The sequence below is a fragment of the Anolis carolinensis genome, chromosome 4 (assembly GCF_035594765.1).
Source record: "Anolis carolinensis isolate JA03-04 chromosome 4, rAnoCar3.1.pri, whole genome shotgun sequence".
Classification (NCBI taxonomy): Eukaryota; Metazoa; Chordata; class Lepidosauria; order Squamata; family Dactyloidae; genus Anolis; species Anolis carolinensis.
Genome location: NC_085844.1, coordinates 83,148,455 through 83,162,156, shown reverse-complemented (window position 1 = coordinate 83,162,156; position 13,702 = coordinate 83,148,455). Strand labels below are relative to the sequence as shown.

The 13,702-nt window shown below is 37.8% G+C and overlaps 1 protein-coding gene across 2 annotated transcripts in view; it reads right to left on the bottom strand.

The window, feature by feature from the left end:
* Window positions 1-13,702, bottom strand: part of hmcn1 (hemicentin 1) — a 312,600-nt gene that overhangs the window by 80,934 nt on the left and 217,964 nt on the right. For both annotated transcript variants that reach the window (XM_062980741.1, XM_062980742.1), the window contains exons 47-55: window positions 13,469-13,582; window positions 13,003-13,089; window positions 10,577-10,768; window positions 9,640-9,813; window positions 7,639-7,752; window positions 7,069-7,214; window positions 5,516-5,666; window positions 2,673-2,876; window positions 31-144 (exon numbers count right to left, since the gene is read on the bottom strand). In XM_062980741.1, coding sequence (XP_062836811.1) covers window positions 31-144; window positions 2,673-2,876; window positions 5,516-5,666; window positions 7,069-7,214; window positions 7,639-7,752; window positions 9,640-9,813; window positions 10,577-10,768; window positions 13,003-13,089; window positions 13,469-13,582 — 1,296 coding nt within the window. The remainder of the gene's footprint in view (window positions 1-30; window positions 145-2,672; window positions 2,877-5,515; window positions 5,667-7,068; window positions 7,215-7,638; window positions 7,753-9,639; window positions 9,814-10,576; window positions 10,769-13,002; window positions 13,090-13,468; window positions 13,583-13,702) is intronic.

The window sequence follows — 13,702 nt, the reverse complement described above, 5'->3', positions numbered from 1 at the left end:
CTAAAATTAAGCAACTGAAGGTAAGCTCACAAAGGACGCGGACATCGTACTGGATGGAGTCCTCCCCAGCTTCATTCACAGCCACACACAAGTATCGTCCAGCATCTTCACTCTGAGCCCTTGGGATCTGCAATACACGACCTCCTAAATAGGAAACAAAATAGAAATGTTCTCCCTTCTAAATACTGATACATATCTTGTGATCTCTCTCTCCCCCCCCCCCGCCTCTCTCTCTCTCTCTCTCTCTCTCTCTATATATATATATATATATATATAATTTATTCCTCCATAGATTATTCTAAAATAAACACTTGTACCCAATTTCATGATGCAACTTGCAACATACAACATCTTCCCCCAGGTTTTAAACATTTATTTTCAAATAAACTCTTACTGGGATAGGAAGAAGTTGAAGGGTTGGAAGATCATAATGATTATTGCTGAAGGAAATCCTTTCAAATTATTATAACATAATATGCATAAGCATATAAAAGCAACATACATCAATGTACTTCAAAATTACATACATTAGAACTATGCAAACGCACAAAAATGCAGGGGCTTTTAACCAAAGGAAGATTAAACAAAAATAAATAAATAGGAAGACCTTATCTCTATAGCAGGGCCTTCCAACTGTTATAATTTTCTGATACGAAATAACCCCCCTTGCATACACCTTTAAACAAACCAGAAGAAGCTTGGGAACTCGATAATTACTTGATTATGCTTTCCTAGTGATTTGTTATGTTGACATGTAGGTTGAAAATGAAAATGAAATTTCGCTGAAATAAATGTCCTAACAGCAAATTCTGCTGTGAAATTAATCCTGATCTAATAGTTTCCAGTATTCATATATGATCCTTATTCAGGCATTGTTTTTGTAGCAGTAAAATACATAAGTATATACTAAGTCCCCCTCACTGTCATCACTTCTATCGACTTCTATATGTGAAGGGTGACTTTGAAGGAGAAATTCTTATTTATCTGTGGAAGCTCTTCACACAATTATGAAGCCTGATGTTTTTCTTTTCATGAAGTCATCCATCACATATACAAGGCAATGAAACTGAAGATGGAGGGGCAGAGTTGGCATGCTTTCACTTCCCACATTTTTAATTAACATAAAATCAAAATGCCTGAAAAAGACTAGAATATAAACTGAAGTATTTTATTTAACACAAAGGCTTCAAAATACAAGAAAACAGCAACTTGAAAGACAACATGGTTATAGTATGTTATGCAATACCTGGAAGTGTGTAACTGGAAATGCTAGAAAAATTAATCTTTGGGAGCTCATTAAACTGAGGTTCATATTTTTATGGTTCGATATAACTTTATCATGTATGTTTGTGTGATTTCAGGTTTTATTTATAACTGATTGTTTGATGTCAATTGGTGTTGGGACTGGGTGGGTTATTAATTGTATCTTTGTCTGCTTTTCTGGTGAGGGATTGAATGTTTGCCTCTATGTGTTTTTAGTGTGTTATAATCATAGAATCATAGAATCATAGAATAGTAGAGTTGGAAGAGACCACATGGGCCATCTAGTCCAACCTCCTGCTAAGAAGCAGGAAATCGCATTCAAAGCACCCCCGACAGATGGCCATCCAGCCTCTGCTTAAAAGCCTCCAAGGAAGGAGCCTCCACCACGGCCCCGGGGAGAGAGTTCCACTGTCGAACAGCTCTCACAGTGAGGAAGTTCTTCCTGATGTTCAAGTGGAATCTCCTTTCCTGTAGTTTGAAGCCATTGTTCCGTGTCCTAGTCTGCAGGGCAGCAGAAAACAAGCTTGCTCCCTCTTCCCTATGACTTCCCTTCACGTATTTGTACATGGCTATCATGTCTCCTCTCAGCCTTCTCTTCTGCAGGCTAAACATGCCCAGCTCTTTAAGCCGCTCCTCATAGGGCTTGTTCTCCAGACCCTTAATCATTTTAGTCGCCCTCCTCTGGACGCTTTCCAGCTTGTCAACATCTCCCTTCAACTGCGGTGCCCAAAATTGGACACAGTATTCCAGGTGTGGTCTGACCAAGGCAGAATAGAGGGGGAGCATGACTTCCCTGGATCTAGACGCTATTCCCCTACTGATGCAGGCCAGAATCCCATTGGCTGAGAATCCGCCCTGAGTCCCCTTGGGAAGAAAGGGCAGACTATAAAGTAAGTTTTTATTTGTTATTGTTTATAAGCACCATATTTGCCTGTTTAATGGTATAGGTATGTGGTTTCTATTTAACTTCTAATAACATTAGAAATACTCAAAAGGTGAAGTAACCAACAGCATCCACATAAGTTGACTCCAGTACAAATAGCAGGAGAAAAACCCAGGAACCCAAAGATAACTGCATGTGCAAAAGTTTGTGAAATCCATCAGCTAGCAATGGCTTCAATGTAACCTGAAAAAAGTGAAGACTCTAATCTCATTCCTGTAAACAAAATAAACATGTAAACTAAGGGACATATTGTTTCTTTGATTTTATGTATTTAATTTATATCCCATTTCTTTTTCTCCCAAATATGGGACCCAAAGCAGCTTACACCAAAAGTTAAAACAAAAAGGTTGACTTGAAAAATCCAAATAACAGCAAAACGCACGTATAATGACTTCTAAGAGAGAGGGAATATCTTTTTATGAAGAGATTATTTGAACAAATGCATGCTAATCTGCGTAATACAGACCTGGCAGAATCAACACTTTATCACTGGAACTCAGAGGATTACCATCCTTATACCATGTAAGTATTGGAGGGGGCACAGCATTAGTCTCACAGTACAAAGAAAGGGGGTTGTTCATTATCACATGTCTGGCTTCTGCTCCTTGTCCTCTGCCCAGCACTTGGCCATCTTCCCAGTCTCCTAGTGACCTTCGGAAACTAGGAGGAACTGTAAAAGAGAGGCATAAAAAAAGAAAAGAAATAGGATGCTTAGTTTAATTTGAAAGAATCCAAGTAAAAATGCAATCTTAATTATATCAGATTTGATAAAAAATTTAAATAATTGTATGTAGAAGTACCTTTTGCAAGACTTTTCTTATGCACAGTCCTAGAAGCATATACCCCACCCACCACACTTTAACAGAAAGTGTTTTTTTCCCCTAAAACCCAGAGCAGATGCTTATCTCTGGATCATTCTCCATCCCATATTTTGAACTACAACTCCTGCCAACTTAAATTAGCCATCAGGAATGATGTATCCTGTAGTATAAAACATCTGGATGCTCCCTTAAGGAGTGCATAGGGGACTGTTCATGAATAGTTGATTTACTGAGCACCATCACTGGCAACACTCAGTGCTAACACTTCTTTTATGCACTCTCTCTGTGTTTTTCCCATATGTCGTTATCTAGATGTTTAAACTTCTTTGTTTAGCTGTTGCTAAGGTGAGTTGTACTTAAGGCATGAATGAGAGATTTCCAGCTCACCCTGTCACCAATGGTCCTACTCAGATCTTGAAAACTCAGGGCGGTGGCTTCCTTGACTAACAACCTCATCAGATGGTTGAGTCCTCCAGCATACACCAGTTGAGTCCTCGACAATCCATGAAGCCCACTCGCTCTCATCTGACAATGCAGAGGAACCTCCGGAGGGGCTCAGTGGGTCATCTAGAGTGGAGCCTTCATATGCCACTGCGGTGGCAACACGGGAAGTTTCCAATGTTGCACAGGAAGCAATGGGGGGAGCCACATGGTCAACGCTTTCCCCCATGAGATCAGCTTCCTGTTGAGCCAGGCAGTTCTGTGTGTGGTGTGACGGGTTCCCCATTCTCCCTGATGGTGGTTGCTGGATTTGCCATGATGCATGGAAACCCTGGCAGCCCGTGCGATAAGGCTGAAAGTCTATCTATCTGTAATGTAGTCTTCCTCTTTTCTTACTGCCTTTGACCTTATAAGCATTAACTCTTTTCATAGAATCTTTGATAGTTTCAGACATTTGGCAAATCAGCACATTCTTCCAAGTTTCCAGGTGTTAGCCTGTATATTTTGGGAATCGTTTCCACATTCAACTTCTTCCCCCTTCTTTTTTATTTTGCTATTTCCCATTATATTTGCAGGCTAATTATTAGGCTTGCACAAAATTTTTGAAAGTTTCATAAGTCGAATGAAAATGTATTAAATTTATTATATCAGACACATGGGCATGGCCTGTGCCTAAAACTTAAGAATAAAAACTTACCCGAACCTTTTTTGTTTTAATTTTGTAATGCTTGGATGCCTCCCGAAGTCAGTTTCATTTTCATAACAAACAACCAAAAAGGCTCCCATTCCTCTTTAAAATAATGGCCTCTCACCATTAGAAGACAAAAAGCAGGGAGAAGGCGGATTTCACTGGGAAAGAAAGCACTGAACTCCGGGAAATGTAGTTTGGAAAGGCGAGATGCCCTATGGCAGAGAATTCAAAAGGCCCTGCCCTAAACTACATTTCCCAGACTTCTGCTTGCATCAGAAAGCCCCATTCAGGAGAGGGGAGGGATTTGTCCCTTCGTAGCAGCAGCCAGCCAGAATTCCAATGAATGGTTGAATCTGCAAAGAGTAGGACTGACTGATACTTCTTAAGTAAGTAAGAAATAATAATAATAATAATAATAATAATAATAATAATAATAATAATAATAATAATAATAATAATTTATTTATTTATTTAAATCCATGTTGGGCTTGGAAGACATCCCTAAATGGAGGGTTCTTGGGGGTCACTTCCAACTGAATAGGGGAAGCATATTAATTAGTTTAGCCATCTGGATGGCCATCTGTCAAGGGAATTTTGATGGTGCCCTTCTGCCTGAAAGAAGGGGGTTGGACTAGATGGCCCTTCGGAGTCCCCTCCAACTGTAGGATTCTACGAAAATGTAGAATTGGTTATTATTGGTTTCTATTGGTTAATATGAGACATTCAATGATAGTTGTTGTGGCTTTTACTTTTTAATAAATTCCCTAAAATAAGTAGATGTATGAATATTTCTGAAAGTTGGGGGGAATGATCCCGTTATCCTGTGTCATTGTATAGAAAATGCAAGGCGGTTACTCTTGTAGTTTTTTTAAAATGTTGTTTATAAAAACTTCCCCAAAAATCTGTGAATAAGTGAAACATTCTGAAATTTGATGAGCTAATAGTGGTAAATGTTTTCTACCATTGTAGCAAGTTTCACCCTAATAGCTTTCCAAATAGCTATTAGGGTGAAACTTTAAAAAAAGGAGAAAGGAGCCCCTTAAGTTTTCCCAATTGTAGCAGTTATGTGCAATTATTATAACGAAAAAATAATGAAATTCCGTTACTCTAGTTATAATAACAAAATTTTCACTAACTATATTAGAAACACTTTAGAAATGAAACACCAGTGCCCCCTAAGTCGCTGCAATGACTTTTGAAACATTTTATTTATCGCACATGCCTACCAATGTTACTGTTTATCAAATAACAGTATAAGTGAATTTATACATTTATACTAAGTACAAAAAGTCATGCTATGCTCTGTATTTTTTTTAGACAAATAAATAGAAAGACACATCCACATGAAATTTTTACCTTGGATGTTGACATCAAACTCCAACTCATCCTCTCCAGCTATATTTGAGGCAACACAACTATAACGACCAGTGTCCGATATCTGTGCTGCTTTGATTTGTAGGATGCGTCCACTGGCTTGGATTGTTACGTGATCATCTGATACAATAGGCTATAATGAAGTTAAACAATAGGATACATAAGCATGTCATAAAATGAAATCTAGTTTTGCAAACACAAAATATGCCTCCACCAGTTGTGATTGGAAACACCAAACCAAGTCATGATTTTTACAATACCAAACACTCAAACAGTTTAGACATATGAGGACTTTGAAGAACATATATCTAAAATATGATAGACTCAATAAACAACTCTAAGCCTCCACTTCCATCTTTGCTCTATGTTTCCCCCACCACCCTCTTTATGGTTCCTGCAATTCTAGGGAGGAAGCAAAAAAAAAATAGGTGGCTAATTAAGTTTTGAGAGATAAAGCAGGATATAAAGGAGGAGGAGGAGGAGAAGGAGGAGGAGGAGGGGTTGTTGTTGTTCCAGGTATGGCTAGTGACCTGGATTTGGACCACCAGACAGGTATCCCTGAAATAAGTTAATATTTAACATACAATTTCTCCTAACTGCTTCATCCTAAAACTCAAGTTATTATTTTTCCCTACTGTCTAAAGGTAAAGGTAAAGGTTTTCCCCTGACATTAAGTCCAGTCATGTCCGACTTTGGGGGTTGGTGCTCATCTCCATTTCTAAGCCGAAGAGCCGGCGTTGTCCGTAGACACCTCCAAGGTCATGTGGCCGGCATGACTGCATGGAGCGCCGTTACCTTCCCGCTGGAGCGGTACCTATTGATCTACTGACATATGCATGTTTTCAAAACTAGGGCTAACAGCGGGCGCTCACTCGGTTCCCCATATTCAAACCGTCAACCTTTCAGTCAGCAAGTTCAGCAGCTCAGAGTTTTAACCCGCTGCACCACTGGGGGCTCCCTATTAATAATTCAAAACAATAAAATAACAAGAAACGGTTTTAAAACTATATTATGTTCTTGTCTACTTTGCCAATAGAAACAAGACTAATATTTCTCTTAATGTGCTTGCTTATACTATGATTCTGAACACATTCCAAAAGAAAAAAAAATCTGGAAAAACTTAAATGAGTATCCAGTTCCCTGTCAATGAAGCTTGCTTTTATGTGAGTACCTGTAAAATTCTATGAATCAAGAGAAACACCCCGCACAGCAGTGGATATGAGAGAAGCAAATATATAGAATATGCTGTAAGTACAGCATGCTAAAAAGGTAACAAAAAGAAATGAAATGAGGACCTGTAAAAATAATATAAATAAAAAGAGTATGGTGAGTAGTTCCTTCACTAACATCTTGCAGTTCCAGAGAAAGTGGCACTGAAAGGTTGGCATATTTCATGGAAAGAAGACAGCAATTTCAACAGTCTTAGATAACCATGTTGTTTAGAGATGGGACACATGAAAGGGAGAAAATACTGTAAAGAAGTTTATTAGTTTATTTAAAAATTCTGATTGAAAGGAATTAAGTTGGTAACTGGCCTGTCCATCTTTGTACCATCTGATGACAGCAACAGGAATGGCGTGAGCTTCACATTCAAGTGTAAGGCTGTTGTTCACTCTGATCTTCACCTCTTTAGGAGACAAACCAATTCCTGACAAATCCCCTCTGTTTATGGTAGGAGGGACTGTGAAAAACAAACAAACTAGTAAATGTAATGACAGCTTCTCACATCAATGTCTCTTACATTGTCAGTCGGAAAACTAACACATGGGGAGGACTAAAATGCTATTTTTTCATCTGGTTTATACGTAAACAAAAAAAAGGTATTAAAGCCGGAGACTTTAAGCATGTTTAGTTGGCATGCAAAACAGCATACATTAATAGCCACATTTTAAAAATGGAGAAGCAATGCGAGATGCTTCATATTTTTCTATTCTATTCAGGAACATTCATTTGCACAAAAATACATACAGAAGATGCACATGGAAAATATGGATTTTGTGCAGGAAAACAGTTGGCCAGCTTCCTAAAGAAGTTGACCATAGTGTCAGCAAAAACCAAACAGTATTTTATGGATTCCAGCAAGGACTAGATGCAAGCATACTTACTAAAGACTTTCACTTCATAGTGTTTTAATGTTTCTCCTGCTTCATTAGTAGCTATGCAAGTGTATCTACCCGTGTTTTCCTCCTGTGCATTCAGGATTTGTAAAGTTCGACCACCTGTAGAATTTTTTCTCAAATTAATGGTTGTTTTTCCCCCCGGAAATAATTAGAATATCAGTATGAATAAGAATTATTATTATTATTATTATTATTATTATTATTATTATTATTAGTAGTATTATTATTATTATTACCCACCTCTCCTTTCAGTTCAAAGAAGCACAACATAATCAAATACATTGATAAAAGCGCATATTAAAACATAGTTAAAATACAACTATAAAAGCATATATTAAAATATACCCATATTAAAATACAAGAAACAAAAGTTAAAATACAATAAACATAGAATGTGATTTTAAAATTCATAGCTAAAAGTACTGAGTAGACATGCTGAAAGAGACAATTGCCCAACAAGTGAGAAACAACATTTATTTGAACCTGAAGTCTAGAAAGAATTCTTTAGAAGATGGCATAAGTTTAAAAAGCCAAATAATTATTTTGATTTCGTCATGTTTCAGTGCCAGTTTAACTATCCTCCTAATTATTCTACAATATTTATTATTATTGCTTAGATTCGGTGGGGTTACTGAACAGTTTTGCAGCCATTGTGACAAGCAAGTGACGCCACAATTAAATATGAGAATTCTGTAAACCACTGAGTCTTATGAAGCACAATCTGTTGTAAGTCTGATTCATGAATGAACAGGGGTTTGTATATATTGATACAGGCTAAGCATTCCTTATCTGGAATGCTGAAATCTGAAATGGTTGACAAAAGTAGTGACATCATTACCTTCTAGTAGTTCAATCTACACAGATTTTGTTTCATATACAAAACTAATTGAAATATCTGCAGATTATGTATCTAAGGTGTGTATGTCATGAATGAATTTCATGTTTTGACTTGGGTCCCATTTTCAAAATAGCTCATTATGTACATATGTGCAAATTCCCAAATCCAAACAAAAAATCCAGATTCAAAACATTTCTGGTTCAAAACATTTGAGATAAGGAATACACATCCTATAACTACACATAACTGGGTTGCAAATGCAAAAAGCCAAAATATTTACAAATCATTCCAAGCAACTACCATCTAGCCAAGTGATTATCTGAATTGGTATCAGAATCTATTTTATAAGGTAGTGAGCAATGACTTTTACAAACTGCCTTTATTCTTTAAACGTTCCAAGGTAATTTTAATTCTGATATCAAGAACTCAAAAGCACACACTAACTGTTTAAATAAACCCTGCAAATACAAAACACTTCATATCCCAGGCCTAGCTCTCATTGAAATGGTAAATTTGAGATTGGACTTCACAATTCAGTCTGCACACATAGGGCTCAAGTGAATAAGTGCTTTTGCAACACCCTTTCCACATAGGAAAATCAGAGAAAGTAGTAATAGTCTAGTCTTACAACCTCATTACACATTTAAAAAATAAGCATCCTAGGATGCTTCTGCCCCAGTTCATTCACGGAGCCCCATACCGCATATCAGACAACGTAGGCTGACTTCTGGCAGGGCTTCATGGGTGAACTGGGGTGGCAGCATGGTAGGACACTGTGCCACCAACACGATAGCTTCCCTGTTTTTCATTAGGAACAATGGGGCTACCACTGGATTAAGCTGCATGGCGATGCTTCCGTATGTGTGATGGGGAAGTGTGAGCTGCCAGTCAGGGCTCTGGGATTGCCCCGCTGCTTCCCTGATTTGCTACAGAGGCTGACAAATCACAACACAACACATTTGATGAGGTCCTTATAGATATGTTCTGTCATGTGAGCCACTCCACTCAATGGCAACTCTGAAGTTATTTGTGAATCATGTAGTCTACTACAGTATTACTACATTTAAAAAATGATATAATTAATCTGATTTATAAGAATCAACAGGGGGAAACCTTCTATTTCAAATAACAGAATAACTTTCAGTTACCTGGTAAAATACGAATATTTCTATTTGATTCTATTGGCACTCCATCTTTCAACCAAGTAATGGTAGCTGTGGGGTATGAGTAAGCCTCGCAAACCAGTGATGTTGGGTTATTCAAGGTAACAGTGACCTCTTCTGTGCCCCCATCATTATCTGCACCCACGATGGATGGAGATACTAAGTAAAAGAAAAATATAACTACTTGAGTTGTCGATCCTTGTAGATAACCATATTTAAATCTATACAATGGGATCCATATGAACCTTGTTGTTGAGTAATACATATCCTTCCTTGTATCTGCCAGATGCTATATGGGGATTATAGTCCCCGGAGCAGGAGGGATATCAAAATCTTACTTACTGGTAATATGGCTTTGTGGTTTTAATTTATACTTAATCCATGTAATAAATATATACAGACTTTCTGTATATATTTCAGACTTCAATATAAATGTCAAAATACGTAGTATGATTTTACATAAGATTTGTGCTACATTAGAACAGTAAAGACAAATATCACTTAAGTAAAATAAACATTAAATATTAAATAACCAAAAAATAAAATAAGGTGTACTCAATTTTAAATGTATTTTATTAAGCTGTAACTATAATATCTCTCCATGTTTCTAATTTTATCCTTTGTTCCATCCCATCATGGCTTGTTTATGTTTGCCAGGATAATGTGCACATATCTTTTTTACACATGTTTGATGTGTATATAACTATTGCATTGCCTTATAGTTTGTTTACTGTAATAAAGGCATACTGTACTGTACAAGTATATTTATCCTAAAAGTTCCAGTTCAAAGCCCCTAAAAAGGGAGCCAATTCTTAAGCAGTGGCAAAACAAAGAAATGTATTTGCTGGCAAATTCAGTCTAAACACACATGTCTTCTTCACTGGAATAAAAACGCTTTCATTAACTAGCCCAGAACTCTTACCAAGTACATTAACACTGAAGCTTTTGCTCTTGTCTCCAGCTGTATTAGATGCAACACAGGCATACCTTCCTGTATCAGTTATTTGTGCACTTGTAATATGAAGGAAGCGGCCATTGGACATTAATTCATGGCCATCATCTTCTGTGAAAGGTTGCCCATCTTTAAACCATGCAATTTCTGGAATAGGGTTTCCTTTTTTGAAAAAAACAACAGCAAATATTTATAAATATTAATAACTATGCATCATTAATACAACATAGGTCATTAGCATATGCTTGTTTGTTTAGTGTTTACAAGGTGAAATACTATAACCAACTGCAATGTAGGTATGATTACAAATTTCTGCAGAGTAATTGTCTTGCAATGGTGGAGTACACATATCACAAGCATTTCCCAAGGCAGCTCCTATCTATAAAGCTGTAGAGGTCATCTGATATGAACCCTGGATTAAAATCAAAGAAGTAAAGTTTTTTAAAACACTTGATTGAAACAGAAATGTAACTGCTTTCATAGATTCACCAATAAAAATGCATGAAGTCCATATACAGTGTTCCCTCACTACTTCGCGGTTCACTTTTATGGGCTCGCTGTTTTGCGGTTTTTTAATAAACACTAAAATAATATTATAAATCATAAACAATTATGATTTACAGTGGCAGTAGTCTCAGTCGGGTGCGGGCAGCAGGGCGGAGAAGCACTCAAATAGCAGCGGGAGGAGAAAGAGGCGGTGCCATATTCCCCTACCTCTTTCTTCCCTTCTTCCCTTCCTCCCGCCCTCCCTCTTTCTACTTCCTTCCTAAGGAGAAGCCTAGTGTCCATACTTCGTGGATTTTCACTTATTTTGGGTGGTCCTGGAATGTAACCCCTGGAATAAGTGAGGAACACTGTATATTTGCTGAAGACTAAATGTGGCATTTGCTTAAAATATAGAATTTTTTTCACCTAAATGTCTTGTATACTTCTGCAGCCTCTTACAATCTCACAAACAGAAACACACTACACCTTTTTCTAGTGCAATGGTTCCCAACGTTTTTTTGACCAGGGACCACTTGACCAGGGACTACTTTGACCAGGGATCACTTTGACCAGGGACCACTCTCCAACATTAGTACCAAAAGGATTATGAATCAATTTTTGGTCAACTTTAGATTCAATCTGGTTTTCTGGGGTGCTGATTTATCCACTTGCACTTTACCCATTTCCCTACGATATCTTATTGCACTAACTTTGTCATCTATAGCTGCTTAGCAGGCCTTGAGATTGAGTAACCCAGGCCCTATCAGTTTGCACTTTACCTATCCCCCGGCGCTATGTTACCTTGTTGCCCAGCCTTTTACAACTGTCTAGGCCCACCCTGGTATTCTGACCATCGGTAGCTGAATTCACCCAATGGAATGGTTTGAACTGGTTTTAATTTTAATTTAATGAGTTATGTTTTTTTTTACTATGTCATTGTTGTATGTTCTTTTGTATTGATATTGAATGCTTTGCCATGTTGGAAATCACCCTGAGCCCCTTCCGAGGAGATAGAGCTGTATACAAATAAAGTTTTGTTGTTGTTGTTGATTCAGAAAATTGCATTGGATAGACCACATCAGCTCTAGTTTCTGATACAGAACATATGTTATCCAGTAGTCACCATCTGCTCACGCACAGAAAACCAAATTTAATGATCTAGAGCTGATGTGGTCTATCAAATGCAATTTTTTGAATCAGCACCCCAAATAACCCCAGGGACAGGCCTAAAAATGAAGACACCAAGGGGCCCCTGCTTCCAGGCACCACATGGAACGGTTCTGCTCGGGGGGGGGGGGAGAGGAGCAGATCAGGAGGCTTGTGGTCATGCCTTTAGTGAGTAGACCATATTTTAATTTTTGGGGACCACTGGTGGTCCACGGACCACAGGTTGGGAACCACTGTTCTAGTGGGATGTAATATTTTCTAATAATTTTGTGATGACAAATGATGACTGTGTGATTAATCCTTTTGACTACCCTTTGCCTCCTTGTCAAACACAATTGTTTTTAGACAAAATGAACTCTTGACAGTAGCCTACTGCAGCTAACTGGAGGTCAGCTGTGACCAGTAGTGCAGTGGAATTCGAAGAGGCACGAATGGAGAGCAAAAGGGAGAAACATGCCAAGAGGAAGGTGTATCAAGCCAACCCTGACCAGGACTGCATTTCATCTGGAATCCGATACCTTCATTGTGGAAAAACATGCGGGTCACCCACGTACCCAACCCCCAAGACACTACACTTGGAGAACCATCATACTCAAACAATGAGGAATCACCTAAGTAAGTAAGTAAGTAGACATAAAATGATTCTATGCAAATGGTGAACAACATACTTTTTCTCCTATTGTTCATAACTTTGACTCAATACAAAAGACTTTCTGCTGTGGCCGAAACAAAATGTCACTCACCTGTCACTTCACAAGTTAACATAATACTTTGGTTCTCCTTCACTTTCACATCTTCAGGTTTGTTCTCTCCCACGATGCCTGGAGGAACTTTAAGTTGCCCAGATAAATAAATAATACAAAAACATCAGTTTGAGAATATAATAACACAAAAAGTTGTATCTGTATTTACAATGGGCCACTTCTAGGATACTGTGCTATTCCCTTTGTTTTACTCAGCCATATCTTAAGACATAATGATTTATAGTGGGCATGTGGAAAATGCCACCTGTTTGCTGATCATCGTATAGAAATTCATTTCACCATCATTTCATCTTGAATAAAGAATTTATCTCATCCTTGGGGTCATCCATTAGGCTATGTCTTATTTTCAGTGGGCTTACTTTTTAAAACAGGGATGCTACTTGGGAGAGTTAGGAGAGGAGATTCTTTACTTCTTAAGCTGTTTAAATAGTTTTGGCACACTTACCTAAAACTGAAAGATCAAAGCTCTTTCTCTCCTCTCCAGCAACATTAGTTACCACACAGGTGTAACGACCAGCATCTTCTACATTTAACTGCATCAAACGCAAGACTCTGCCACCTGAAAAAAAAGCAATGAAACCAAAGATTGCTAAAATTCAATCTTGGTCAGAATTATGGAAAGTATAGCTTTAGAGATGCCCTGATCATTGCACATTTCTGGTTTCTGCTAAATATTTAT